Source organism: Asterias amurensis, chromosome 1, assembly GCF_032118995.1.
Source record: "Asterias amurensis chromosome 1, ASM3211899v1".
NCBI classification, from domain to species: domain Eukaryota; kingdom Metazoa; phylum Echinodermata; class Asteroidea; order Forcipulatida; family Asteriidae; genus Asterias; species Asterias amurensis.
Window position 1 is genome coordinate 31,441,150 of NC_092648.1, and position 27,997 is coordinate 31,469,146.

General features: G+C 38.5%; 1 protein-coding gene across 1 annotated transcript in view; it reads right to left on the reverse strand.

The window, feature by feature from the left end:
* The window catches only part of LOC139936731 (ral GTPase-activating protein subunit alpha-1-like), a 110,981-nt gene that overhangs the window by 77,993 nt on the left and 4,991 nt on the right, over positions 1-27,997 (reverse strand). The window contains exons 3-8 of the mRNA XM_071931633.1: positions 23,074-23,234; positions 22,360-22,417; positions 9,203-9,246; positions 6,537-6,720; positions 3,367-3,482; positions 36-174 (exon numbers count right to left, since the gene is read on the reverse strand). Of these exons, the coding sequence (XP_071787734.1) occupies positions 36-174; positions 3,367-3,482; positions 6,537-6,720; positions 9,203-9,246; positions 22,360-22,417; positions 23,074-23,234 (702 nt within the window). The remainder of the gene's footprint in view (positions 1-35; positions 175-3,366; positions 3,483-6,536; positions 6,721-9,202; positions 9,247-22,359; positions 22,418-23,073; positions 23,235-27,997) is intronic.

The window sequence follows — 27,997 nt, forward strand, 5'->3', positions numbered from 1 at the left end:
GTTTTGGCAACGGGTACCGCACTGATAGATCTTACCTAGATTTGGCTGATACAGGCTTGTGTCAAAAGAGAAGCCAGGGAAGATGTGAGGCAGGTAGTACTTGCGGAAATTATCCAAGAGGAAGATAAAACCATCCTCGTACCTCTGTTGGTCCTTCCAGTGGACTTTCATCACCTGCGACAAAAAAGAAGAAGATGACAATCCAATACTCAATAAGAAGCTTATGTTATGGAATCATCAACTGGAATCAAATCAGGGCCAAATTTCATGGCTCTGCCTAACATAAGCAAAGAATCAGCTCTTTCGGAAGCAGGTAATTCAACGCTTACATCAAGCGTGTTTTACAGGTTAGCATGGGATTTTTGCCTATGCACATGCGTACTCCATGTCACCAGTCATTCTTCACTTACGCAGCTAGCGCAGAAATTCGGCGCTTGCATGATAAGCAGAGAATGGTGATCGTAAGCGCAGAATTCGGCGGTAAGCAGAGCTATGAAATTGGGCCCTAGGCTGAATAGTGGCTCTTATCCCTCTATTTGCTGTCATCTCCGATGAACCTGTTTCTGCTACTTTTTAAATACTTAAACCCAATTTCAGTGGGCTGCTTCAGCAGAAAATGTTTCTGCTAAGCAAATATTAGCAGGATTTTTCCTGGAAGCATAATTTTGTTATGCTCAGCTACTATTTTCGTGCTCAAGCAGCTCTTTGAATTTTGGACCAGAATATGAGTTTTTAACAACCATAAGCATTGATTCTGGGTAAAAAGTTTTATTATTATTATTATTATTTATTTGGCAATTTTACACAAAATACAACATTGAGTACACCATGGAACACTGGTTAGATGACACTGGGCCAAGGTTTGCTCAGACTTCCTGGATGTAGAGATAACGTTCACTTTTGCATCCTTGGCTTCAGTACGAGAGGTGTATACAACAAAAAATGTATTACTACTCTGATGGTAATTTACTTCTTTTTTTGAATGTAACCAAGTTGTTGACGAATTGCCTCAGTTCACAAAGTAAAAAGAAAATCACGCAGTCCTTTGACATAGCAATATCTCTTCTCACCATCCACTGCAAGGAGGTAGGTTCAAATCCCTATGTGGATTGGGTTTTCAGTCCCTACCAGACTGTGTGGGTTTTCCCCTGGAACAATTCTCTGGGTTTTCTTTCACACATCTAAAACTGAAACACCATTCTTTGTCTTCTTTCCATGAGGCCAACTCTTGGCTATTTATTTTTAGTTCACTCTTCTGAAAATCCTTGGTTTCACAACCACAATTAAAGATGCTATGTCAGATTTTTGGCCAATTTGACCTCAAAATTTTGATTTAAAATTCAACAGGTATTTTGATGGGGTCGAGAAAGTTACAAGCTTTCATTTGAGCCATTGCTCGAAAAAGTCCGCCAATTATTAGTAGCAGTGAAATAAAGTGCTCAAAATTAGTTTTTGTCGGGATCCCGACAATATATCACATGACCAATGCTTATGTGTTTAATAAAAAACGTTTTAAATTTTTGTCAAGGTTCCTGACCATTAAAAGTAAAAGTTAAAATTTTTTTCGTTAGAGCGGGTGATACTCTTTGAAATACCATTCACTCAAAAAAATCAATTTTTTAATGTTTGGGGCCAAAAATCTGACATAGCATCTTTAATTGATAAATACATACAAAAACTAAATAACTAAACATACTTATTTTTGTGGGCTTTCCCGAACAGAATTTAAATATTTTAAACACAAACTTGTACATGGCACAGGACAATGTAGTACGGCACACATCCTTTAAAAAATGAACAGACCATACATCAGCAGGTAGCATTGCTGCTGAATGGACCAATATTGTACACACTGTAATGTAATCCTGAAGCTAAGTGAATCATGTGAAATTGGATTGGATTTACCATTTGCGTATTAGATTTTAATATTGTCTGGTACAGTGACATGCTTGATCACAAGTTACCACTTAAATTTGAATTCATCAGACTACAGACGCATTTGCTACGTGTATGTCACGTGGTTCTGGGCAAGCTTTTGTGTAGTTAGGTAAGAGATTCTGAATGAACGTTTAAGGCACAATGGTACCAGTATCTGCTAATCTGGAGGTTGTTATACAAAAGCTTGCCGTAACATTTGACATAGCAACTGTCTCCATATGCTGAGCAATTCAGATGTAAGCGGTGCATTCTAACTAAGCAAGTCATTGAACCAGACATGATTCAAATTTAACTCGTAAGTGGCTTACTATTGGTAAGCATCATGGAAGATCACGGAAGGGGACAGGGGGAAGAAGGGAAAGGGGGAGGGGGAAGGGGGAAGGGGGAAGGGGGAAGGGGGAAGGGGGAAGGGGAAGGGGAAGGGGGAAGGGGAAGGGGAAGGGGAAGGGGGAAGGGGGAAGGGGGAAGGGGGAAGGGGGAAGGGGGAAGGGGGAAGGGGGAAGGGGGAAGGGGGAAGGGGGAAGGGGGAAGAGGGAAGGGGAGAAGGGATGGGGGAAGGGGGATGGGGGAAGGGGGAAGGGGGAAGGGGGAAGGGGGAAGGGGGAAGGGGGAAGGGGGAAGGGGGAAGGGGGAAGGGGGAAGGGGGAAGGGGGAAGGGGGAAGGGGGAAGGGGGAAGGGGGAAGGGGAAGGGGAAGGGGGAAGGGGAAGGGGAAGGGGGAAGGGGGAAGGGGGAATTGGGAATTGGGAAGGGGAAGGGGAAGGGGGGAAGGGGGAAGGGGGAAGGGGGGAAGGGGAAGGGGGAAGGTGGAAGGGGGAAGGTGGAAGGGGAGAAGGGATGGGGGAAGGGGGAAGGGGAAGGGGGAAGGGGGAAGGGGGAAGGGGGAAGGGGGAAGGGGGAAGGGGAAGGGGGAAGGGGGAAGGGGAAGGGGGAAGGGGGAAGGGGGAAGGGGGAAGGGGGAAGGGGGAAGGGGGAAGGGGGAAGGGGGAAGGGGGAAGGGGGAAGGGGGAAGAGGGAAGGGGAGAAGGGATGGGGGAAGGGGGATGGGGGAAGGGGGAAGGGGGAAGGGGGAAGGGGGAAGGGGGAAGGGGGAAGGGGGAAGGGGGAAGGGGGAAGGGGGAAGGGGGAAGGGGGAAGGGGGAAGGGGGAAGGGGGAAGGGGGAAGGGGGAAGGGGGAAGGGGGAAGGGGGAAGGGGGAAGAGGGGAAGGGGGAGAAGGGATGGGGGAAGGGGGATGGGGGAAGGGGGAAGGGGGAAGGGGGAAGGGGGAAGGGGGAAGGGGGAAGGGGGAAGGGGGAAGGGGGAAGGGGGAAGGGGGAAGGGGGAAGGGGGAAGGGGGAAGGGGGAAGGGGGAAGGGGGAAGGGGGAAGGGGGAAGGGGGAAGGGGGAAGGGGGGAGAAGGGATGGGGGGAGGGGTAAACTCATCATACCTGACAGACGCTATAATGGAGTACTGCCTCCAGCATTAATCTGGTTAGATTATCTGGTACCTTGTCACCGGGCTGGCAAGGGATGATGGGTAAGATCTCTGTGTCCTGAACGAGCACTGAATAGAAAAAAACAATTCAAGATCAATATTAATCTACTGAGGTCAAAGTCTAAAATAGTGTGCACTCATTGTCTAAAAGAAAGAGTCTTTAAGCCCGGTTCATACTTCCTGCGATGGGGAATTGAACTTTGACGACACAGGGCTGTTTTCACAGCGAAATGTTTTACAGGACTTGAGCAACTGATGCGAATTATCCATTTGTGTCATCAAATTTCGTACCGCATATTAATATTCACAAGTAGTTTGAATTAGGCATAATGCAGGCACTATATTGAAACATTGAAAAACAAAGGGCAAAGTGACCAGTCCTTGACTAATACCGCTTTTTAGCTCTTTAATGTCTTCTTCTATGGTCACCTTGCCAGTTAGTTTAGAATTTTAGCATAGATAGGGTTAGAGGCGTCTGTCTCCTAAAAAGGTCAAAACTTTACCGATGCCAGCAGAGATAGGCCTATGTAATAAGTAACTAATTAGTTCTCTGTTGGCGGGACAGACGTATCCCCATACTTTTGTTTGGGCACTGGCCTGGTGACCAGTCTTTTTTCTTTGTCTTTTTCTTCCACTCTGTGCTTTTTAACAAGTGTTCTGCGCCTCTGATCATTTTGTATGTAAGGGGCGCAATATAAATTTTAAATATTATTATTATTATTATTATTAATATTATTATTATTATTATTATTATTATTATTATTATTATTATTATTATTATTATTATTATTATTATTATTATTAATCAGAGTGTATAAACTCCCTGGACGGCATTTTGTGTGGTTTGGTGAAGCTGGTTTTATCCAACAGTAACCATCCACAGGTTACAAAAATGTATAAGAAAGTTGCCGTTTGTAGGTCCACATGAGTGAGCCAACTCTATGATATTAATTGTCCGTTTTGACGTTTTCATTGTTTGACATTTGGAGTAGCTTGGTGAAGCCGGTTCATTCCCATACACCCTCAGACACTTAGAAGGTTGGTAGGTTTCTACATGGGTGTCACCTCTGTAGGTTGGGTGTTCGTGTCAAGGAGTACTGTGAGAGGAGATTCACACCTAGTTGTGTCCCCAACCAGTTGTAGACGCTGCTTATGAAGTGTTATTGATGCTGGCAGCAATTAGTTCTAAATTGGTGATCTGGACTGATTGCAATATGGTTAATTGCATAAAATATAGGCCTATAAAAAAGACTTCCAAGTGGGCATGCTGCATCCTTCTGCTAGACTTACACAGTGTACGTGACTCGAGCATGTAACCGGAGAGCCACTAGCGCCTTCACTAAAGGCTATGAATGATTGGTCTGGCTAGTCTCAATGCATATTAATTGCATGAAGGAGTCTGGGGACCAGTACCTTAGCCTCTATTCAAGCCTTTTAAAACATTGTCTGGTTTATAAAGATTATTTCAGACAATAATTTTTTGTTTAACCCCTGTCTTCTGTGATCAAGATGATTTACAAAGCACGTTAATGAGACAGGGAGAACAACCTAAGTTTAAGCTGCTCGGTTTATTTTAAATTACTGCCAAACTGGAGCGAGTCTTGAAAATCTCTGCCAATGGGAGACTTTGGGACGCTAGGTGGCATCAGACTAACCAGGTAAATTTCCATTGTTTCGTAGTTCTGAGCATGCGCACATGACAGAGAACAATGGATTTTACCTGGTAAGTCTGCTGCCATGGGCCAGAGACAATAACACTATCAAAGACCTAAGTATTTTAACACTGAACTGTCTTGACACACACAAAAATGTATTTACTTTAAAATAAAAAGTTTCAAAATGTTCCCAAGTCCACCTAAAATTATACTTTAAAAAAGAAAAAGAAGCAAACTCATTTGTCAGCTTATCACTTTGTAAACTGGAGCGTAGTTAGCGCTAGACTTCCAATTGTTGAAATAAATTCTTATAAGTGAAAATTCGTAAGGAGACATCTGTTCATTTGATAAGACTGTGATGAAACAGTTCTTATAAAATTATAATATTAAACAAAGATATAAAAAAAAAATACAACAATGTTTTAGCAAATTAAAGTGTCATATTTATTCATTTTTCAATCACGATTAGAGTGAAGCTGTTGAAAATTCTATACAAACGAACATGATGAAGCGTACGAATGCAACAAATTTCTGAGGCCAATATCAAATCGTTTGTGTTTATTTACTTTGTGTAAGTGATGTAGGTCCCAAGGTGCAAAATTTCCATTCGTTTCAAATCCCAGATCCGTCCTAATTACATTTAGTCAGCCTTCAGGCTTTGCTTTTAATGTGTCTCTATATTTTTCATTTGCGTCCGATTTCAACGTTATTACATTACCATACCGCACTGTATTCCCTCACAGCGACCGTGACATAAATGCTTTGTAATGTTCATTGGCAAGTCGAAACTGTGATGCCATGTTTCTTTCTTCAAGGCAAATTTAAGTGTCTCTCTGTTTTTGATGGAAATAGCAAATGATGCAACATGTATGAAAATAGCTTTCTTGAACCCTGTAACAGGAAGAGAATCATATCCTGTGAGTGGCTTATAACATGCTGATGTATGTTTCACAGATGCAAGGGAAAAGCTAAACACTAGAAAAGACCTTTTTTGTTAGTTGTTTGCTAATAATAACTTGCTTTGTCAATTAAACTCAGTTTGGACACCTACAATGTTTTTTCTCATTGACATATTTTATGTATTTTAGTGGCTAATATTTTTGTTATGGTCATATTTCTGAAGCGCAGTCAGACGATATCTCGTCTTCTTTCTTAATTTTGGGGTTGGTTATCTTTATTTTTATTTACTTACTTTGTGCTGCTACTTTTTTACATTAATTTTTGAGGTTTTTTTTTTTTTTTTTTTGTCTTCTTTCTTCAATATATATTTTTAATGGTGTTTTTGTGTGTGTGTTGTTTCCCTGTTTGCTTTGATTTGATTTGCTTTAGATTCACATTTTAAAAGCATAATTCTTGTGTACTTATTTTAAGAAGGGAGAAGGTGAATTGTTTAGGGAGTTTTGACAACCACTGTTTGATCCAAACACGTGTAAGAGACCCGACACTAAAGAGAGACAGCATTGCTTACAGTCGCTGTTGATGGGCGGCCTGGTTGTGTGCGTCATGATAGACTCTAAAGGATTGCCGCTGAGCGCTGGAGGTGTGGGGAATCCATGAATGAGCGTTGCGTAGATGAGGTACGCCTCTTCTGTCGAGTTCTCTTGTAGAGTCATGAACCATACCAGGAACAGACGCAGGCCATCCATGCGAATCTGTCAAGAGGAAAAAGGGAAAAAAAGAAAAAACATTCCAGTTGGGGGAAAACGTTTTTCAACAAAATTGGTCAAGGGCCGCATGAGAAATACGCTGCCCACGGAGATCTGCGAGAACAAAAAAAACCTTCCTTTATAAATATAATATACAAATTCCAGGTTAAGTCAGTAAAAGAACAACCCTTGCAAATGTTCCAATTAAAAGTATTTACCAGTATAATAACTTAGAAATAAATCATATTGTCAATAAAGGTTTGGGACAACAAGTATTGTATAATTTGGTAACCATAAAAATGATGTTCTGTGTATTTGAGACGACGATTTAAATTACTTTGAAACTTTTCCAGAGTGAAGGTGTTAGGCCATGTTTCTAATATAAGACAAATGGAACAAATTTATGCTCATTTTAGATTTGACTTTCAACATTACAAAAGTTTGAAATCAATCTTGAGGCAATGAAGTGACTGTCCCATCACTTTAAGTTCAGCAACATGAACTATGCAGAGATTTATGAATCTGACGGCATGCGTGGTCCTTCATTAGCATCCTTAATTACACACATGTACTTGTACGTGTTGAATACTAAATACACGTATGGTATTCCCATGGTGCATGTGCTGGGTATGTGTTTCTCATGAATGCCGGAAAATCTGTCAAGATTAAGGACTTACGGTGATTCGTTGTATTCAATCTTTGCACTGCTGTTTCTCAAGTGTACTTGTGGTTCAAGAACACGGGAAATTATCTGTGTACTTAGAATTGCACGTACATGGGCAAGTCACATTGCACTTCTCTATTTAATTTTAAAACCCATGTTGCAGACCTTAAAATACTGGACTGTAGGCCTGTGGCAAGTGATTTCAAGACACAGGGGTGAATTTCACAAAGAGTTAGGATTCGTTTTATCTCGAGTTCTTAGGATTAATCTTAAGGTCTGCATGCTACAGTGCAGGGGTGGGACTCATCCTAAGTCCTAAGAAAAGTCTTAAGTTAGGAAGAGTTAAGCCCGGTTCATACTTCCTGCGAATGCGAAGCGAATCTTGACGTCACAAATTCGCAACGAACAAGTCACAGCAGTTGCCCTCTGCTCTACTCCCTTGCGAATAATCGCTGCAAAAGGAGGGTGTGACGTCAAATTCACGCCAAGTTCGCTTCGCATTCGCATTCGCAGGAAGTATGAACCGGGCTTTATTGGTAATTGTCAAAGAATAGCCTTCACAGTTGGTGTATCTCAACATATGCATAAAATAACAAACCTGTGAAAATTTGAGCTCAATCGGTCGTCGAGGTTGCGAGATCATAATGAAAGAAGAAAAAAAACCTTGTCACACGAAGTTGTGTGCTTTCAAATGCTTGATTTTGAGACCTCTAATTCTAAATCAGAGGTCTCATAATCAAATTCTTGGAAAATTACTTCATTCTCGAAAAGTACCTCACTTCGGAGGGAGCAATTTCTCACAATGTTTTATACTATCAACCTCTTTCCATTACTCGTTACTGCTCGTTACCAAATAAGGTTTTATGCTAACAATTATTTTGAATAATTACCAATAGTGTCCACTGCCTTTAAGCGTCAGGCAAGTAAACTCACAAACCAACAAGCCTGGTGGTTTGTTTTCTTTTAATAGAAGAATAATAGGCTACCCCATTGTGTGATATATCTTTGTGAGAAAATGTTGACTATAAAGCTGATAAAACCTTTCAATTCTCATATCCAAACTGCCAGAACTGAAACTGAATTTAAGTCACTCCTGAAAAGTTGCCTGTTTGTATAAATTGCCTCTTTAGTTTTGTTATGGTTTTTGCCTTTTATTGCAAAGGGACTCAAGACTTTTGTGTGATGTGCGATACAAGTAATCAGTAATTTGTATGCCTTTGCTTATTGTAAACCAATGAAATGAAGTATCTGAAGTGAAATTGAAAATGTCATGCCATGCACTCTTTTAAAGGCAGTGGACACTATTGGTAATTACTCAAAATAACCATTAGCATAACACTTACTTGGTGACAATCAACGGAGAGCTTGTGATAGTATAAAACAATGTGAGAAACAGCTCTCTCTGAAATAACATATTTTTTTGAGAAAGAGTTTATTTCTCAATCACATAATAAAAGACTTCAGGCCGAAGTGTTTAATTTGGCATTTGAAAGCAAACAAATTTGTGCAACAAGGGTGTTTTTACTTTCATTGTTCTCTTGCAACTTTGATGACCAATCGAGCCCAAATGTTCCCACATTTGTTATTTTCTGCATGGATACACCAAGTGAGAATATTGGTCTTTGACAATTACAAAGCGTGTCCAGTGCCTTTAAACTTAGTGTCTACAGAACACAACCCCCAAAAGAATACCTCAACGGCCACAGAGTGACATCTAGAGCCACTCACATGACCACAGCCTCAAGTCACAACAGTGTGGATCACATGACCAGCCTCAAGTGACGACTGCACATAAATGACCGATCACATGACACTCTCTCTTACCTTCAGACAGTTTCCAACATGAAGCAACGTCTTTAAGATCCGTCCTGTTTTACAAAATAGAATGATCAAAGTTTCATTTTTGTGTAAATCTAAAAAAAGAAAAATCTGTGTACACTTTCAGCTGCTTGTAAGTGCATCATGATGCAGGCATGATATTTGGCCCGTGGAAAAAGATTCATGAGTAGAAGGGCTAACCTATTGTCAGGCTTTGGAGAAGACTTTACAGACTTTTAAGAACAAAACAGTTTTGCTGGGAGGTTTCTGATGGCAACAATCGGAAATCAGATTAGTAGGAAGATCATCTTGCCTGAAACTAATAAGATGTTTGTCTTTGTTATTTTCTAATATGGAAAGTCACAAATCACAAGGCCCTTAAACAGGCCATTTAAGGTAAGGGCTAACAAAAGTGGGAAAAGGAATAAAAGACAGAGAAATTACAAAGCAGAAAGGTGACCGTTGATATTACATTTGAATTGGGACAGGTTATAAGAGACAGGGAAGCAGGTTACAGGAGATGATTCCAAAGCGAGGGAATATCTGAGAAGAAGTTTGATGACTACAACTATGGTACCACCAAAGAGCAAACTCCTTGCTCAATATTGTACCACTGAGGAGTATTAGCTAAGATTTTTGATAGACCAAGCTCAAACTGTGACTACACCAAGGTTAACAAGAATGTGATTATGTTCTCATGTCTGAATTGTTTGACTTAGATTAAGCAGGTAAGTTATGGTTCCTAAACACATGGTACTGATTTTAATGTTTTTAATGTGTCAATTTTTTTACTGTATATCCGTGAATTTGAATTACCCATTTTGGGATCTAATAAAGATTAATTGAATTGAATTGAATTGAATTGAATATTTAATCCAGTCAGTGAATCCAAGAATTTCATCCTACAAGTAGAAATCTTGTAATACACATCAATTTTGAACATACACTGCAATGTTTTTCTTATGATTGTATGAACCATGGGGGGGGCATTTGTACAGAGTCCTCAGATCAAACATGTCCATCACACAAAAGTTTAGCTTAGCAAAATCAGGTAACCAGCCAAAATCCTATTTGTTGTGTACCATTTAAAACTGGTTCCTTTCCCTTTTTTTGTAGCGCTTGTAATAAATTTGTTAATCAATTTTCTTTTTATTGCTTTCAGCTCGTTGAAATTGGGTCGTCGCTTCTTCAGGTCCAAATTGACTATAGGGATGGGTCTGAAGCTGTATCCACTTTCTCCCAGTGGAGATTTCAGATCTTGACTTGACCTTTCCTAAACCAGGTCGCCATCGATTTGATACCGTCCTACCCTCCGAGCAACAACTTAGCTTCCCAAATGGGATGACATTTACACGGCTACATGTTGAAGTATTTTTTAGTGTTAGTTGAGGGTCTGGGATTTTCGGGAGCACAGACAAATAGCGTGTTTTGAGGCTCGCTACACTGACTAGCCCATTGTTGTATACATATGAAGGAACGCATTCCCTGTTGTTCTATATTTCCTGATGACACACATTCTACAGTACAGGTACATGGATCACTTACAAACAAAACAAAAGCCATGACAGCATAACATATAGGTGTTGATTGAAGATTGTACAAGTAATGAGTGCATACAGAAAAGTCCAGTTAAAGTTAAAGTACAGGGAAGGCTTTGCTCTATGATTTAAGTTCGCCGTCAACCACAATCATGCAAACTACATCGCCAGTAACAATTTCACACAAATTTACAGCACTCAAAAGTTATCCCACAGACCCTAATTTTACACAGCGACTGGACCCAAAACTTTTTATTTGGTTAAATTAAAAATAAATAAATAAACAAAACAAATTAAAAATTTTTAACAAATTGGGCTTTAAAAAAAATTCCAGGGAGAAAATGACTGACTTAGACCATTTTAAAATCTTTAAAACAAAATTTGAATTTAGTCCACTTTTTGAACCTTTTAAAGGTAACTGTTAAAGGAACACGTTGCCTTGGATCGGACGAGTTGGCCAAGTTTGCCTCGAAATTGCGTGGTTTTCCTTCTACTGTGCGAACTAACATGGTCGGCCATTTATGGGAGTCAAAATTTTGACCCCCATAAATGGCCGACGTGTTAGTCGACAAGGTAAAAGGAAAACCACGCAATTTCGAGGCATGTTTGTGTGGATCATTGTATTCTACTTTTACAACATCTTTCTACCCATATGCATTTTATGAAAAAAACGGTTACAAACGCTTTTCAAAGACCAACTCGACCGATCCAAGGCAACGTGTTCCTTTAAATTAACAGAGTGTGACTTTCCATAATGTAAGTGTACTAATTGATCATAGCACAAGAGACTTAAGCAAAATGCTTTATTTATTCAGCCAGAGATGGAAACATAATGATTATTAATTGCCTTTGGTTGTAAATTTTCAGTAACGATATTGTCTAAGAAATAAATAAAAATTGCATTATTTGTATAGACCATTAAATCGAAGATGAGCAGGTCACCTAGCAAGAAGGTAATGACAACAGGTGGGCATGCAAAACAACCAATTGGACTACAAGAAACCGGATAAAAAAAAGAGGGAGACAAAACAGAAGAAGGAGAGATGAACATGTAAGGGCATTTCAAGGAAAATTTGTGAACATGGACTTCCTCTTGCAATGGCTAGAAAGAAAGAAAAAAAAGTCTACAGGCCTGAACTAACCTATACATATACAGCACCCAAAGCAATTGCTTTGGTGCACTTTTTTTGCTGTGGTACCCTTCACAAACCCTTCAAATTGATTTGAAAGCGCCCCATTCAAGAGCAATAGATCAATGCCTGCTTTTACATGTATGTATCTGCCAAACATGGCAGTTTCTATATTACTGTGCAAGACACACTTTAGCAAGCCTTGGACCTAGAATTGAAGTGGGTTTTGACAATTTGCTTGCAGGGAATATATGATCTATAGCATGACTTTCAGTGAGGCAAAGAAACTAATCTCTCCTAATGTATTTATGGTTGGTTCTGACAAAAACTGATAAAATATCATTGGCAAAGTTCATCTCCATTTCTTCTCTTTTTTTATGTAAGCTTTTTTATTTGAAGACTGTAAATTTCAAGGCCTATCAACCTAGTTATGAATCATGGGTTACCTTAGTGACTCTTTAATTATGAATAGTAGCTTCAACTAAAAGCTACATTCTCGTTATACTGTAAACAATGTCAGAATAACCAGTATGCTTCAAAATTGCTGGTGTGTCAAACTTCAAATTAAATTTTTAATGCAATTTTATTCATTTGTATTTTTTAAATTGACAGCCTCTACCGGATTAACATGCCGATGCTCTAAAAACTGAGCCATCAAGCCCTTATGTTGGCTGTCTCCCTATTTTGTAAATATCTTTGTACCATTTTAATCAGTCAATTTTTTTCTCTTTGGTTCACCCTGATAAAACAAACCCGTTATACAAAGTTTTGTGTCCTTGGCAATTTCCTGAGCTGGTGAAATAGTGATCTAAATGTAAACTTTATGAGCTTCAGGCATCACTTTGTCTTTCAGTTCATAGGATATATTGAAATGAATGGTCAAAATATTTTTAACATCAGTTATTCTGATCATCTGATCAACATGTACCTTCCCCTTCGTTTGAAGTCTGTGATGGTCAAAGGACTCTGCATACAAAGTGCAACTCTATAACTTTGCTTCTGCTTCAAACCAATGAAGTTTATGTTTGGCAGTTGTGTGTCCAATACATGTAAGCCATTAGACATGTTTCCATGCATAGTGTTAGCCAGAGGGGGGTGTCTGTGTGCCTTTTAGACACCCTTTAAAGACACTGGACACTATTGGTAATTGTCAAAGACCAGTCCTCTCACTTGGTGTATCTCAACATATGCATAAAATAAAAACCTGTGAAAACCTGTGAAAATGAAATAAAATCACCTTGTCACACGAAGTCATATGCTTTCAGATGCTTGATTTCGAGACCTCAAAATCTAATTCTGAGATCTCAAAATCAAATTCGTCTAAAACTACTTCTTTCTCGAAAACTACATTACTTCAGAGGGAGCCGTTTCTCACAATGTTTTACACTATCAACCTCTCCCCATTTCTCGTTACCAAGTAAGGTATTGTGCTAATAATTAAGATTTTGAGTAATCACCAACAGTGTCCACAGCCTTTAACTAAATCCTGGCTAAAACCTAGTTTCTATGTAAACTTTTGTTTACGTTACAGAATCAATTGAATGCACAATCAGTTTTTATACAAACAATGTTTTTTGGCCTTGAAAACAAACCCCCAGACCTTCATTTTTAAGAAGTGTGAGTGCAATCACATTCTTCAGCACTCCTTAACCTTGTCCCAGGACAAACAAATACCACTCCTTACAATTGAAATTGGATTTCAACAAAGTTGGAAGCAAGTTCAGTTCACAGCAGGAAATGAAGTACCAGTATGGCTTTTATTTGCTTCGATCATTTAACCCCAAAAAATAACGGAGTTGAAACCAACGATTCTTTTAAAACCACCCCAACTCATTAGAGATAGTCATTACATGGTGTTACCCCAAACCTTTCCATATTGTATTTCCACCATGCAAAGTTTCATATCCTACTTAAAAAAATAACAATCCACCAATACAATCCCACAATCCAGTATGCTTTTATATGAATCATCAGAGGTACACAATATACACTTGTATGCCTATATACAACATGATGAGTACTCAGATTTTACAAAATTGAGTTTGATTTCCACTTTGAAGTCTACTTTGTGAAGTTTGGTTCTGAGGAGTGCAAACAGCTCTCCTACTCAATAGAAGGAGAGCAGTTTAAAAGCTCTCATTGTGTTTCGTAACATGAAAGACTGTGATGGCGGTTGATGTTACTTTCTGCCAATGCACAGTCCACACCTTGGAAAACACCAGTAAAAGTTAAAGTGATCTTTCCAAAAAGTCTCTAAGTCTATATTACTAAAAATTTTCCTAATTTGGGAGGCTAATCATCCTTACTTATCCTTCAGCTACATGTATATCCTGCCCATACACAAGCCACATCAACCCTTATATGACCACACAGCAAAGCCCGAGATTGGAGGAAGTGTTTTGTATTTCCAGAGGGAGGAAAACCAGAGGGCCTGGAGAAAAACCCTCATGGCATAGGAGAAAAACAATGCATAACTCTATTCACACATATGGCCAAGCCGGGAATCGAACCAGGCCACCATGGTATTAGAGCACAACCCACCCAATCTTGGAGTGATATAACTACAAAAAAACAGTCCCTAAAATCTGTGAAAATCCTTCCTCGGTTACACATTTGACTGTGCCCAGAACAGATGCAATGCCTCAGCATGTAGCATTGTGCCAGTATAAAGGTATAATGACAGGTGGGTCTCCTGACTATAGTGACAATCCAACACCCTGACTGGTCATTAATCCAAATGTAAACACCTCTACCTACACACCTCTACTGCAATGAAGATGTTAGAATACCAATCACGAATTGACTATTTACTTTTTACTTCACTACTTGACATTACTGTGTCAATAAGCAATTTAAAAGTTAGATTTGAATAAGGGAATAAATATGTGATTGGCTGGTTTTAAACACTTTGTTTAATACCGGTTGCAGTCTGGATGCGATAATTACCCGAGCCGGAGGTGAGGGTAATTATCAGCATCCAGACGCCCATGTTTAAACACTTCTGGCGGTGGTTATATCGGATGTTTAAACACCCCCACGTGATGTCCTCTCAACCAATCAAAATGGAGAAACTGTCCCAGGTATTTATGAATAATGTCTGATACAATGACTTTGCTTGTTTTGCTGAATTGAAACAAGGTCTTCAGAATATTATGTACATTGGTGTTTATCTTGGTTTTAAAAGGCCCTACTGTGCTATCTGGAGCATTCTGTCATGGTTTATCTTAGAGCAAGTTCAAGGGTGCACAATGGTTAACTAAAGGTTGACCATTTTGACTCGAACCCATGCTGGTCAACCATTGGTTGACTACTGTGGTCGACCATTTGGAACCAGCCTCGAGCCCATGGTTTCTTCACTGGTCCCAACAGCATGTTCCATCCTAACATGTGTTAAGCGCAGAGGGGAACCAGTGACACTTTAGCGAAAAGGTGGAAGGTTGACTAGACTACCAAACGTGTCGTTCGGGTGAGTACGTCACTGCGCATGTGCGTTGCTAGTCTGTGGTCGACCACTGGTGGACTAAATGTGCGCACTCGAACTTGCTCTTAATAAACGTATTTGGACACAATTCTCATTTATCAGCCCGACTAGCTTAGCTTGGAGAACCCTACTGTATCAAATCATGTACACACTACACTCATCACATCTTTACAGAGGCAAATCATGTTAGCTACCCACTATGTGTACATCGCGAGTCAACAATACAGTATTTTAACACAACACCTGAAGGAAAAGCATTTAAAAAAAGGGCAAGCGACCATTTTTCATTGTGGTGACGATTGATCGATTACCCACAGGGTTGCCAACAGCCAGGAATCAAACTGAGAATTCTTGACACCATGGCAACACGTACAAAAACAAACAAAACTTGTAATATGTGCCTGTGGACGAATCGCTTAAATGTTGAATCAAACACGGAAAGTACAGCACCACCCATTATAGTCCACAGAACATCACTTATGTTGTAATGTTGATCCTGAAGTAGTTTTTTAATATAAACTCCAACCCTCCCCCCCCTTGTCATGGCTGCACTTTTTTTCATTTCATGACAGAATGTCTCTGACAATATCCTAAGGCTTGGATAACTGATAAACACTCCAGCTACATTTGTACTTTATTGTGTCTGCAATACAATCCATGAACTGATGTAGAAACCTTTTGAATGCCCACTAAGGAACGCTTAAATTACAGAATGTACTAGACCTACCTTTATATTATGGTAAGATTTTGTCACTAGGTCTCAGAATAACCTATGGACCTGTGACCTTTCTTCCTGTATTATTTGAAATTGAAAACTAAATTCTGCTTTCCAGTTGTTTCTTTTAAAGCTGACCCACCACAATTTCCCCAAAAGATCAACATTTTTTTAACATTAGATTATTCGAAATGCCCCTAAGTGCAGTTGAACCAAGAAATCGGGCCCTGGCCATAAGGACCCTATTGCCACTTGTGTCCAAATCACAATCTCAGTTTTCATAACCTTCTGAGTTACATACAAACATGAAAGTATTTCAAGGTCCTTAACTCACTCAACTGGAAGATGTCATTGGATTACCTATACTTGGCCTAACTTTGTAGAGCTTTTCACAACTTTTCTGCTATGAAAAGGTGAGCAGGAAATCAGTCTCAAAGGTCGCAGCTCCTTCTAACTGAATAAGAAGTTGGTTCTTTGGATTGACTTATCAAACTCAACCTTTGACAAACAATATTAAGAATGCACTATTCCTCCAACCATGAAGCCTCCATGCTCCGACACAGCCACAGTTTGGTTTCAACAGAATTTAGATTTGCAAAAATAGTTAATGGCCTGACGTTTCGACCCTAACAGAGTCTTTCTCGAAGGCTAAATTTAGCCTTCGAGAAAGACTCTGCTAGGGTCGAAACGTCAGGCCATTAACTGATGTTTCGACCCTAGCAGAGTCTTTCTCGAAGGCTAAATTTAGCCTTCGAGAAAGACTCTGCTAGGGTCGAAACGTCAGGCCATTAACTATTTTTGCATTTATACTCTCGGTCCATTTGGTTGGTAAGTTGTTTGCAACAGCTAATTCTATTTTCCCAGAATTTAGATTTGTTTGAACTAATTTGGAAGCCGATTAATACAAAGTACCACTTAAAGGTAGAGTCATAAATTGGTAAAATACTCCAAACATTTATGATCCTAAAAACTGATTTGATGAGAAGCACTGCAGAAACACTGCCTATATAAACGTTTATAAGAAATACCTATTGAAGTAATATGGTTTGAAAATTGTTAACCCAAAAACATTTGAATCTGAGAAACGGTTGCACACATTTCATGCATGAATTGTTTCTCTAATTTCTGAGTGCTGAATACTGGGCCAGGGGGAGAGACAGTTACTGGCTTTCACCTTGCTAAACTTAGATGAATTCAAAGTTCTTGTGAATACACCGTGAAATTATTTTGCTGTTTTCTCAGAAAATAAACACCGTGTTCAGATGAAACTTTCACATATGACTTTAATTGATCTTTCTATATAACCTGCACGATATTTAGCTCTTTGAAAAAAGTAGGAATATTTTTATTGAGTACCAGTATGGACCTAGATGTGGTATAGGTTTATTACTTTTCAAGACCGGGATTAATTAATTGCTGATTTTTATGAGGGCAAACAGCATTACGTTGACTAATTACGTTGACTAACACCAATCTATGTCTCTACCTTTAAAGGGAAGGTACACGTTTGGTAATTACTCAAAACACTTATTAACATAAAAACTGGCTTGGTAACGAGCATTAAAGAGCTGTTGATAGTATAAAACATTGTGGGAAATGACTACCTCTGAAGTAACATAGTTTTTGAGAAAGAGGTAATTTCTCACTAAAATAATAAAAGACTTCTATCTAGAAGTCTTTAATTCCTATCTAAAAGCACACAAATTCGTCCAACAAGGGTGTTTTTTCTCATAATTTTCTCGCAACTTCGATGACAGACTGAGCCCACATTTTCACATGCTTGTTATTTTATGCTTATGATGGGATACACCAAGTGAGAAGACTGGTCTTTGACATTTACCAAATGTGTCCCTTCCCTTTAAAGTCCTTTAAAGTTCTTGGAACAGACTTTAACAACGAAGAATCTTATAGTGATATCCTAAATATCAGTCAAAAATAAAACCCAACATGACATTGCAACATCATTGTTAGAAAGACTGAAACCATTTTAGAGTGGTTTCATTCTGGTAACTATTCGGTTTAGTTTCATCCACATTGGTACACGATGGTACTGTTACCTACTAATGGGATGGCCGACAATCAACGAGGGGGAAAATGTAAACATGAACCCAAATGATGATGTGAAACTCTTTGAAGTTAGTTTTGAAATCAGTAAAGAGGAGAGGAAATTTGTGCCTACTAACAGGAAGTGTTGAACGTGAAATGTATACAATGTGCCTTTGTGCATTCAGCATACACACTGCAATGTATACATTACAAATCATACAAACGATGTCATTTGTATACTACTGCAACATGATTTACTTTTAAAAAAAGAATTAACCGTAATTTTCGGCTTTTAGGCCACAGTTTTTAAGCTGATTTTGGCCCTTTTTTAACTCCTGCAGTTTACACGCCAGAGGCTTATATGCCAAAATATTAATATTGAAGAGAAAAAAAATACTGCATACTGGTCTACATGTAGTCTAAGTTTGGTTCTATATAAGTACTTCACCCAAGTTCTCAAAAAAAAATCCCAGGCATATCATCACTCGGATGGGGTTCGAAGCCACAACTTATTTGTTATTTCAAAAATTAATAGTCTTTAATAGATGCAAATTTAACATCAGACTGAACATGTGAACATTAGTAAAATGTGGATTAAAATAAAAAGAGCTTTGGTCAATTATGTGTAGTGAGTGGGCTTATAAAAACAATATCAGTAACAAACATTGAAACTGCACACGATGGAATGTCAGCCGGACACTCACTACAACCAAACAGTGTCCTTGCAGGAATATGGATTTTTTTATCTTAAATAATTAAAGGAATATGTTGATACAGTATTGATAATGCACATGCAATATTAACAACGCAGGTATCTAGTGTCATTATCAAAATATTGAAATTCTTAACAAGAGAAGTTTTTGTAACTGAATTTTCTTCAGAGCTTTTTTCAATATGTATAATTTTTGTAAGTCATTGTGTATTGGGGTTTTTTCAAATGGGTATCTCAAGTTTTTTAAAAAGACATGCAAATCCTAAATGTATCATTTCACTGTACGTGTATGTAATTATGTGTATGTGTCAATGGAACAAACTCTACTGACTAAGTTTACTAAACTATAAAAGTATTTTCAGTCTTAAGTTGTTACTATGCACAATTTCTGGACAAAAGTCTATTCACATAATATAAACATCTCACTGAGAGTCTAGGGCAAGACATGTGTAGTACTCTATCCACACATGTAATTAGGAGTGTGTATTATGTGCATGGTCTATCAAAGGCAATCTACAACATAATACATAATATACACAACATCGTTGTGCTAACTTACAGACAGATGGACTCTAATAATGAAGAAAGGAAACAATTAGTAGTGGTGTAAAAGCTTTGACATTTCCATTAGCTACTACTACCACTTTATAGGCTTGTGCATAGATAACCCTGCTGTGTGACCCATTACATGACCACTTTTAATAATACACAAAACTCAATTAATTTTTTATGAAAGTCTCGGGCCTGTATGCTTCGTTTTTGAAAGGGCAAAAGGGCACCAGGCATTTCTCTGTGGCACCCTGTAATGAAAATTATAAACTTGTTCTGGAGCATTTCAAAGGCACAAAGGCAATGACCAGGGATGGGGCATGGAGGCAATCACTTTAGTTGCCTCAGTGAAGTACATCAGGGCTGAAGTCTATGTAACCCCTTAGAAGTTAAGGATGGGAGGGGACGGGGAATACATGGGGCACAGGGTTTGTTAACACGTGTCTAAATTTCAACTCAATAAGAGGTTGCTGGGTTTGGGGAAGCAGGGGTCGAAACGCTGGATCACAGGCCCGAGGCCAGTAGTTTTAGTGTCAGGTCTGTTAAAGGCAGTAGACACTTTTGATAATTACTCAAAATATTTATTATTTTAGCATGGAACCTTTTATTGGTAACAAGTAATTGAAAGAGGTTGATAGTATAAAACATTGCCGAGAAACGGCTCCCTCTGAAGTAATGTAGTTTTCAAGAAAGGAATAACTTTCCACGAATTTGATTTTGAGAACTCAGATTTAGAATTTGAGGTCTCGAAATCAACCATCAAAAGCATACAACTACGTGTGACAAAGGTGTTTTTTTCTTTCATCAATATCTCGCAACTTGAATGACCGATTGAGCTCAAATTTTTACAGGTTTGTTATTTTGTGCATATGTTGAGGTACACCAAGTAAGAAGACTGGTCTTTGACAATTACAAATAGTGTCCAAGGTCTTTAACTCGTTAAATTTGTGTATATCAGCATGCAATTCGTCTTGGAAAACGACACTTTTGGATCAGAATTCCAAAAACCAGCCGACTATTTTTGTGTGACCCCTCGGCCATCTCCTCGCATATCTTAGCGAGGATGGTTGGCAAAAGTCAAACATTGCTTTTGGTTGTTGCTTGTACCTGACAACACAAGCTCCAGTTGTCAAGCTTCATCTGTGAAACAACCTCTCATTAGTAAGTGATGTACAAGAGCTAAGAAAGGACCCAATTTCAAACGGTTTTCAGGCAATTTAATCAAGATTTTTCTGATACTTCCAAGGGCAAATAAATCAGAAATCAGACTACAGCAGGAAGAATATCATGCCTGTATCAAACGTATTGCCATGGTGAATAACTTCATTGAAAAGCAATAGCACTTTTTGAAAACTCTACAGCTGTTGACTGATTAGAGTGTGAAGCGCAGAATCTTTTGTATATTCAGTAAGCCGAATGTCTAGTCCGTTTGCTGAAGTCATAGTCACGTTTAGCAGTACACCTATGTTAAAATGACATTAGTACCTGCAGATGTGCTTTCTAAGACAACCATCCAGATCAATCAAGGAATCCAGATACGTTTACAAGTAATTAAGCATTTCTGCAATATTTATTCCTTGTCAAACTGCATGTGCTCTTTGATAAATCCTCTATAAAATCTTTAGTTCCAAAGTCCATTTGGCATGGGAGATGGGAGTCAAAACGTTAATCGTGTGTGAGCAAAATCATATACTAGGCAAATGAAAATGTTGAACCTGTGGTCAACTTGCGTCTCATTTTATTTTTGCTAATGCCGTGAGCGAATTCATGCTGTGAAGTATAGGACGTCCTTAACAACAGTCCTAACCATAACCGTAGCCCACAATTTGGATTAGGCCTGAGCCTGTGGGGGTGTCATAGCCGATTGGTCTGGTGCACTGGACTTAAGGTCTGGTGCACCGGACTCCAGTACTGGTGTTGTCCGAGGGTGGCTTTAGGCTCTTGAGCAATTAAACCAAATTTCTCAAGTCTAATGGGACATGAAGTTGAACATCCAATAATGCAGTAGAAGAACACAAGTACACTTATCGTTAAGGGGAGAGTGTGTCCCAGTGTTTCTGGCACGGTTTACAGCAGATTAAGCCACAGCACCTTGTAATGTCTTACAAGGTGCTAAAATGGGTCTCATACCTCAAACATAGCTCTGCATACCGATAAAAAAATAATGACTATTTTGAGATGCCTGTCAGATGTGAAAAAGCACCATGCAAATTGCGCATAATTTTTGTAATTTTGGTTCTTCGAATGTAGATTGTTAAAAAAAATCAATTGCTGACTGAAACAGTTATTGCAAGTATGTTTCTTATCCACATCTAAATAGGTACTACAAAGATTGCATCTGGAATGTTTATTCTTAGTTTCTTATTCAGCTTCCTACTTTTCAATGTTTTTCGAGACCTGCAGGATTAAACTCTTAATAATACTACGCTTCTTTAAAGGCAGTCAAACCCAAGGTTGTGCACCTCACAACATCCACTCTAGAATGCAGAGGAAAGTCACATATTACAGTGTTTTCCTACAGTTCTTGGAAAGCACTGGGTTACATGTCAAGTGCCTGGTTTTTAGTTTAGTTTAATTTCTTGAAGCCTGGATTCTACAGGAAAGGTTCTACATCAACAGATCAATTGCATACTTTCTCAAAGCAGTCTTACTCCAATGCTTGTGAAAGTGTTTTCAGTGGACCATAAAAAAATGTACATCAAAATCTTTTCCTGGGAAGCGATTTGCCAAATGTGAAAACTCCTGGAATTACGTGTAGCTTGCGGGCATGGGTTTCCCCATATTGTAGACTTGGAACTGGAAGACGGCCTCGCCAAGGTACATCATACACAATTCGAAAACAGTCTGTACATCATTTGATATCATCCTTTACAAACTCTTAACCATCCTTGGTTTTTTTTTTTAAGAAAGGCATCCCTCGCATCTTTGGCATGTCTTGAATGTCCAACGCTTTTTTTTAGGGGGGGGTATCAATATTTCAATATTAACTCACCTATACTTTGGTACTGCCATCTTGCGTGGACTAAATCTGGAACATATAGAAGGATTTTCTGTTGAGAAGAGAAAAGTTAAATGTGGTTTATTTAATGAAACATGACGTCAAACTCTTACAGCAGGGCTTATATCACAAGAAATCTCCACTAGATCACAGGTCCTGCGGCAAAATTTCTTTATTTTCTCAGATGTTGTCAATATTGTGTTCACAAAGATATTGACAAAATAGGGAGACCGCAAACATTAGGGCTAGACAGCTCAAATTTGGTGGAGTATGGGCACTTTGCATTTCATGTCCTGCTCTAGTAAAATTGTTCTTTGTTCCTCAGTTCTCAGTTGGCAGAGTGCCCGAACACTTATCAAGAGATTGCAGGTTCAATTCCGCTCTAGGTAATTTTTCTTTGTTCCTCAGTTGGCAGAGTGCTGGCACGTTAAACCAGAGGTTGCAGGTTCAAATCCCGCTCTAGTCAATATCTTTATGTTCAAATCCAAGTTATACAAAAAGATAAAAAGGAAAAGAGAAAGTATCAATCTACAAACATCACACTGTCAATCCAGAGGTTGCAGGTTCAAGTCCTGCTCTGGTCAATATTTTCTTGTTCAACCCAAAATTATGTTAACAAATAAAGCAGGAAAAGAGCAAATAAATAATTCTAGAAACCTCACACTCTGTGTTAAAATGTTTAGCATAATACAGAAATGTGTTCAGTACCTCAAATATTGCAACGATACCATCCAGTTCCTCTCTCTGTGCCTTGTGCACCCTCTGTTTTAAAATCGTCTCAATCGCAACAAAGTTCTCATAGAATACATAGAAAATGTGGGAATAGTACTGCTCAAAGAAGCTACGCGCATCCAATTGGTCCAAGTTATCTGAAACAAACAACATCAATGCATCGAGTAAGAAATGGCACATTCAGTTATACTTCAAATCTTATTACATTCAACCAAAAGGTTTTTAGTGTTCAGAGTAGGTGTGTGGGGCACTATTGACCCCTTGCACAATGCTCATTGCACAAACACGTGCCAATCTTGTCCGCCATTTTGGGAACCGAAATTGTGCACACAGGAATTTACTCCCAAAATGATAGAAGTGGTATACGTGCATTCTAAGGATGTGCATAGGGTCTATACAGCAATAAGACTTGATCTTAAAGGAACACGTTGCCTTGGATCGGACGAGTTGGTCAAAACAAAAGCGTTTGTAACCGTTTTGTATATAATGCATATGGTTGGAAAGATGTTTTAAAAGTAGAATACAATGATCCACACAAGTTTGCCTCGAAATTGCGTGGTTTTCCTTCTACTGTGAGAACTAACACGGTCGGCCATTTATGGGAGTCAAAATTTTGACCCCCATAAATGGCCGACGTGTTAGTCGACGAGGTAAAAGGAAAACCACGCAATTTCGAGGCATGTTTTGTGGATCATTGTATTCTACTTTTACAACATCTTTCTACCCATATGCATTTTATAAAAAACGGTTACAAATGCTTTTCAAAGACCAACTCGACCGATTCAAGGCAACGTGTTCCTTTAAAACCCTACATCATTTGAGAGATTTACTGACAAAATTTGCAATTCACACACAATCTTGAAGTGGTAAATTTATCAGCACCCAAATTTTGGGGTAATAGTGTTATGCCTGATCCCATGTAAAGTTTAATTAGTTTGGTATTGTACTTAAATGCAGTCCTCAGTCCAGCAGAATCAACTGAAACACCCATGGTGGGGATGTAAGCTCTTTTTGAAGGATATATAAAGACACTGGACACTATTGCCAATTGTCAAAGACCAGTCTCCTCACTTGGTGTGCATCTCAACATGTGCATTAAATAAAAAACCTGTGAAAATTTGAACTCAATTGGTCGTCGAAGTTGCGAGATAGAAATGAAAGAAAAAGCACCCTTCTCACAAGAAGTTGTGTGCTGTCAGATGATTGATTTCGAGATCTCAAAATCTAAATATGAGGTCGAAAACTACCTTACTTCAGAGGGAGCCGTTTCTCACAATGTTTTATACTATCAACAGCTCTCCATTACTCATTACCAAGTAAGTCTTAATGCTAACAATTATTTGGAGTAACTATCAATAGTGTCCACTGCCTTTAAAGGCAGTTCATACAGTGATAATACCAATTCAGGGGAACAATTCACCCACATTCAGCACATACACATAAATGCGCATTATTTAGACAAAATTCAAAACTATCAACATCAAATTTCACCTTGTGAATCAATGCATGACAGGCCGCCCGCTTGAGGCAAACAACCTGTCCTTTACTATCATTTTGTGTTTAAGTGCAGATGTTTAAGTGCTGCACTTTACATGTACCTTTATAGGGGAGGGCAAAAATCAAAGTCAATCCAGTCAATGGCTGATTCAAGTCCTTAAAGGACTCTGACCTCTAGCCTCTATTGCCCAACTCTTGGCCTCTAAGTGCCCCCTACAGACATTCTGAGTCTCTGAAAGAAAATGCCCTTTGATCAGGCAGAGTGCCTTGCCCTCTACACACATTCGAGGCCTGCTTATAAATTTACTCAGCACAGCGCATTAACACAAATGCCTGTATGAATCATTGGGGAAAAAATACCCAGTATCCCATCACTGAGATACCCACTCATCACACCCCTGTAATGCCCCCACCCCCCCCCCCCCCACCCCCAAATGCACTGCTACTACTGTACACAGAAAGAGTAAGGATGTAAAGGAGTTTTCAGGGTAATGGACTGCTGTTGGATGGCTTGGTGCCGTAGTCAGGCAGAGTAGTAAAACAAATGGAAAGACTGTCGCCCAGACAAATTAACATTAGATTTCATGCTGAACAAATGAAACACATGATGATTCATTATGAATGGATTTGTTATTGTTTTCCCTAGGAAGCATTCTCAAGATAATGGGTTGAAAAAAAAGACTTGTCTTCATTCTGACCATCGTGTACACAAATTCAGTAAGATTACATTATTTTACTTCCGTGACTAATACGGTACTACAGGGAACATTCATATACAGATTTTCATAACCATTGTGTTGTATTTTCAAGTAGAGGCAGTGCTCAAGCTCAAGCTTTTCAGAACTGCAATAAAACACCTGCCTGTGTATGTTATATACAGCATGATGTATCTTACTAAATCCAAGACAAATCAATGATTTCTATGGTTAATATTAAAACTACATCATCCCTGATGCAATAAACTCTGGATCCAGCCTGATTGCGGCCCCTATGTATGGACTGGTGTTCATATTGCATGATTAAATTCATATTGCAAAATGAATTCTGTGTGTAAATATTGTTCTTGACTCTCGTGTAGGTTATGTAGGTCGCCTCTATATCTACACACTTTTTCCTAACCTTGGCCTAATTCTATGCACTGCTCATCGAGGAATTCTGCGCTTAGATCTAGTACAACCCATAGAATCACTACAGTGGTTTACAACCACAGGCATGGTCAGCAGCATCATGAAATTTGACACTGGTTCAAAAATATGAAATTCAAGGCAAAGTGATATCAGGATCTATCCTGATTCCTGATTAAAAAAAACTATTCAGTTCTGCATTTAAATTGCATGACCTTTTCATTGACAAACATTTGCGAAACAAGGTTGAAAGTCCACAAGTTTAATGCACCCAAGTTTTTCACACAAAAAATGAAATTTCAATTTTGAGAGCTCTCAGCACAGAAAATATTCACCAATCGTGAACAATATAACCCTTTTTAAAACCCACAAGTTGGTTGATTATATTAGCATTAAAAAAATCACTCATAGTTTAAAGCCATTGGATCTTTTCGGTATAGAAAAAAAAATTAAAAATTCACAGGGTTTACAGAAGGTAATGGTGAAAGACTTCTCTTGAAATATTGTTACATGAAATGCTTTACTTTTTGAGAAACCAGTAAAACAATATCAATTCTCGTTAACGAGAATTACGGATTTATTTTAAACACATGTCATCACACGGCGAAACAAGGGTGGGTTTTCCCGTTATTTTCTCCCGACTCCGATGACCGATTAAGCCCAAATTTTCACAGGTTTGTTATTTGATATAAAAGTTGTGATACACGAAGTGTGGGCCTTGGACAATACTGTTTACCGAAAGGGTCCAATGGCTTTAATGTACACATATGTACACAGTGTAAACACAAAATCAAGCTCTAAACAAATTTACATTTTTAACTTCAAGGCCAAAGTTCAAGCATGTACACTTGTCGATACACCGCCTATAAACTGTGCAGCTTCAATACCATAGTCTTCAGTCATGTTCTGTTGGTCCCCCCCCTAGGATTGTTAACCCAGTTATCTAGATGCCCATTTTGGCACCATTCAGGATAATCAATGTTTAAACACAACTTGTTTTTCAAAAAATTGTGGGCAGGTTGGTCAAAAATAGAAATAAAAAACTATAGTGTTGATTTTTAATTAGCGAATGGAAAAAGGTGAAAAACAAAGGAAAAACAAGTTTGAAATATAAAATGCTTTTGAAAATGGTTTTTTTTTTTTTTTAATCATATAGGGCCTATAATTCTAGTTTCCAGCTGAAATGCATTGGAGACCTTTGGTATATGTCAAAGACCAGTATTCTCACTTGGTGTATCCTAACATGCATAAAAACAACAAATCTGTGAGAATTTTGACTCAATAGGTCATCAAAGTTGCAAGAAAATCATGAAAGAAATCATGAAGTATTTTATTACTTGAGTGAGAAATTACCTCTTTCTCAAAAAATTTACTCTAGAGGGAGCCGTTTCTCACAATGTGTTACAGCTCTCTCTTGCTTGTTACCAGGTAAGTTTTTATAAAATAACAACTATTTCGAGTAATACCAAGGCAATAGTGTCCACTGTCCTCCAGTGCCTTTAATTAATACCTGACATCCAGTTTCTATGTTTTTAACATGGACAATAAAATTATTCTATTCTAATACGCATCAAAGTCCTCAATGTCAGATCATAGTACATAATACTAATCAAAATTGAGTGTTGCAGTCACATAATTTGCACTGTCATACCATGTCATCCCTGTAGAGTGACATCACCTCCTGTACAGTAGTTTCCAGTTCTCCGAGGCATTTAAAAATAACACAGTAAATTACTGCTCATATCATGTGAAAAGCTGTCTACATGTATGCCTTTTTAAAATAACATTACCCTCTAGTAGGTTGATGTGCACATTTTGTTAATATTTCTTGCTGACAAGTGACAGGCACTAACAAGTAAAATTATAAAGCTTTATTGTTGTTCAGAGCTTTTGGTTGACTACTGTTTTAGATTGACAGCAAGGGATTTGAAGACATCAAATTGGATCAAAGTTTTACACTACATAGGCTGAAGACATCAAATTTGATCAAAGTATAACTACATCTAGGCCTAGTAATAATGCATTACACTATTATATAGTGGATCTAGTCATTATCCTTTGTTTCTTCAGTCATGTGTACAGTGTACACAAACAATTTCTTGGTCACTAAAAAAATTAATATCTAGCTGTGTTTGTCGGAACATTATTTGTCATGTGTACACGAAACTACAGAAGCTAACAAACAAGCCCAGTTTAATCTTGTTTTAATGAAACATTTTCCTTTAATTTAGTTAGAATCTACAAAACTAATTACACCAACATTTTTTACGAGTATTTTG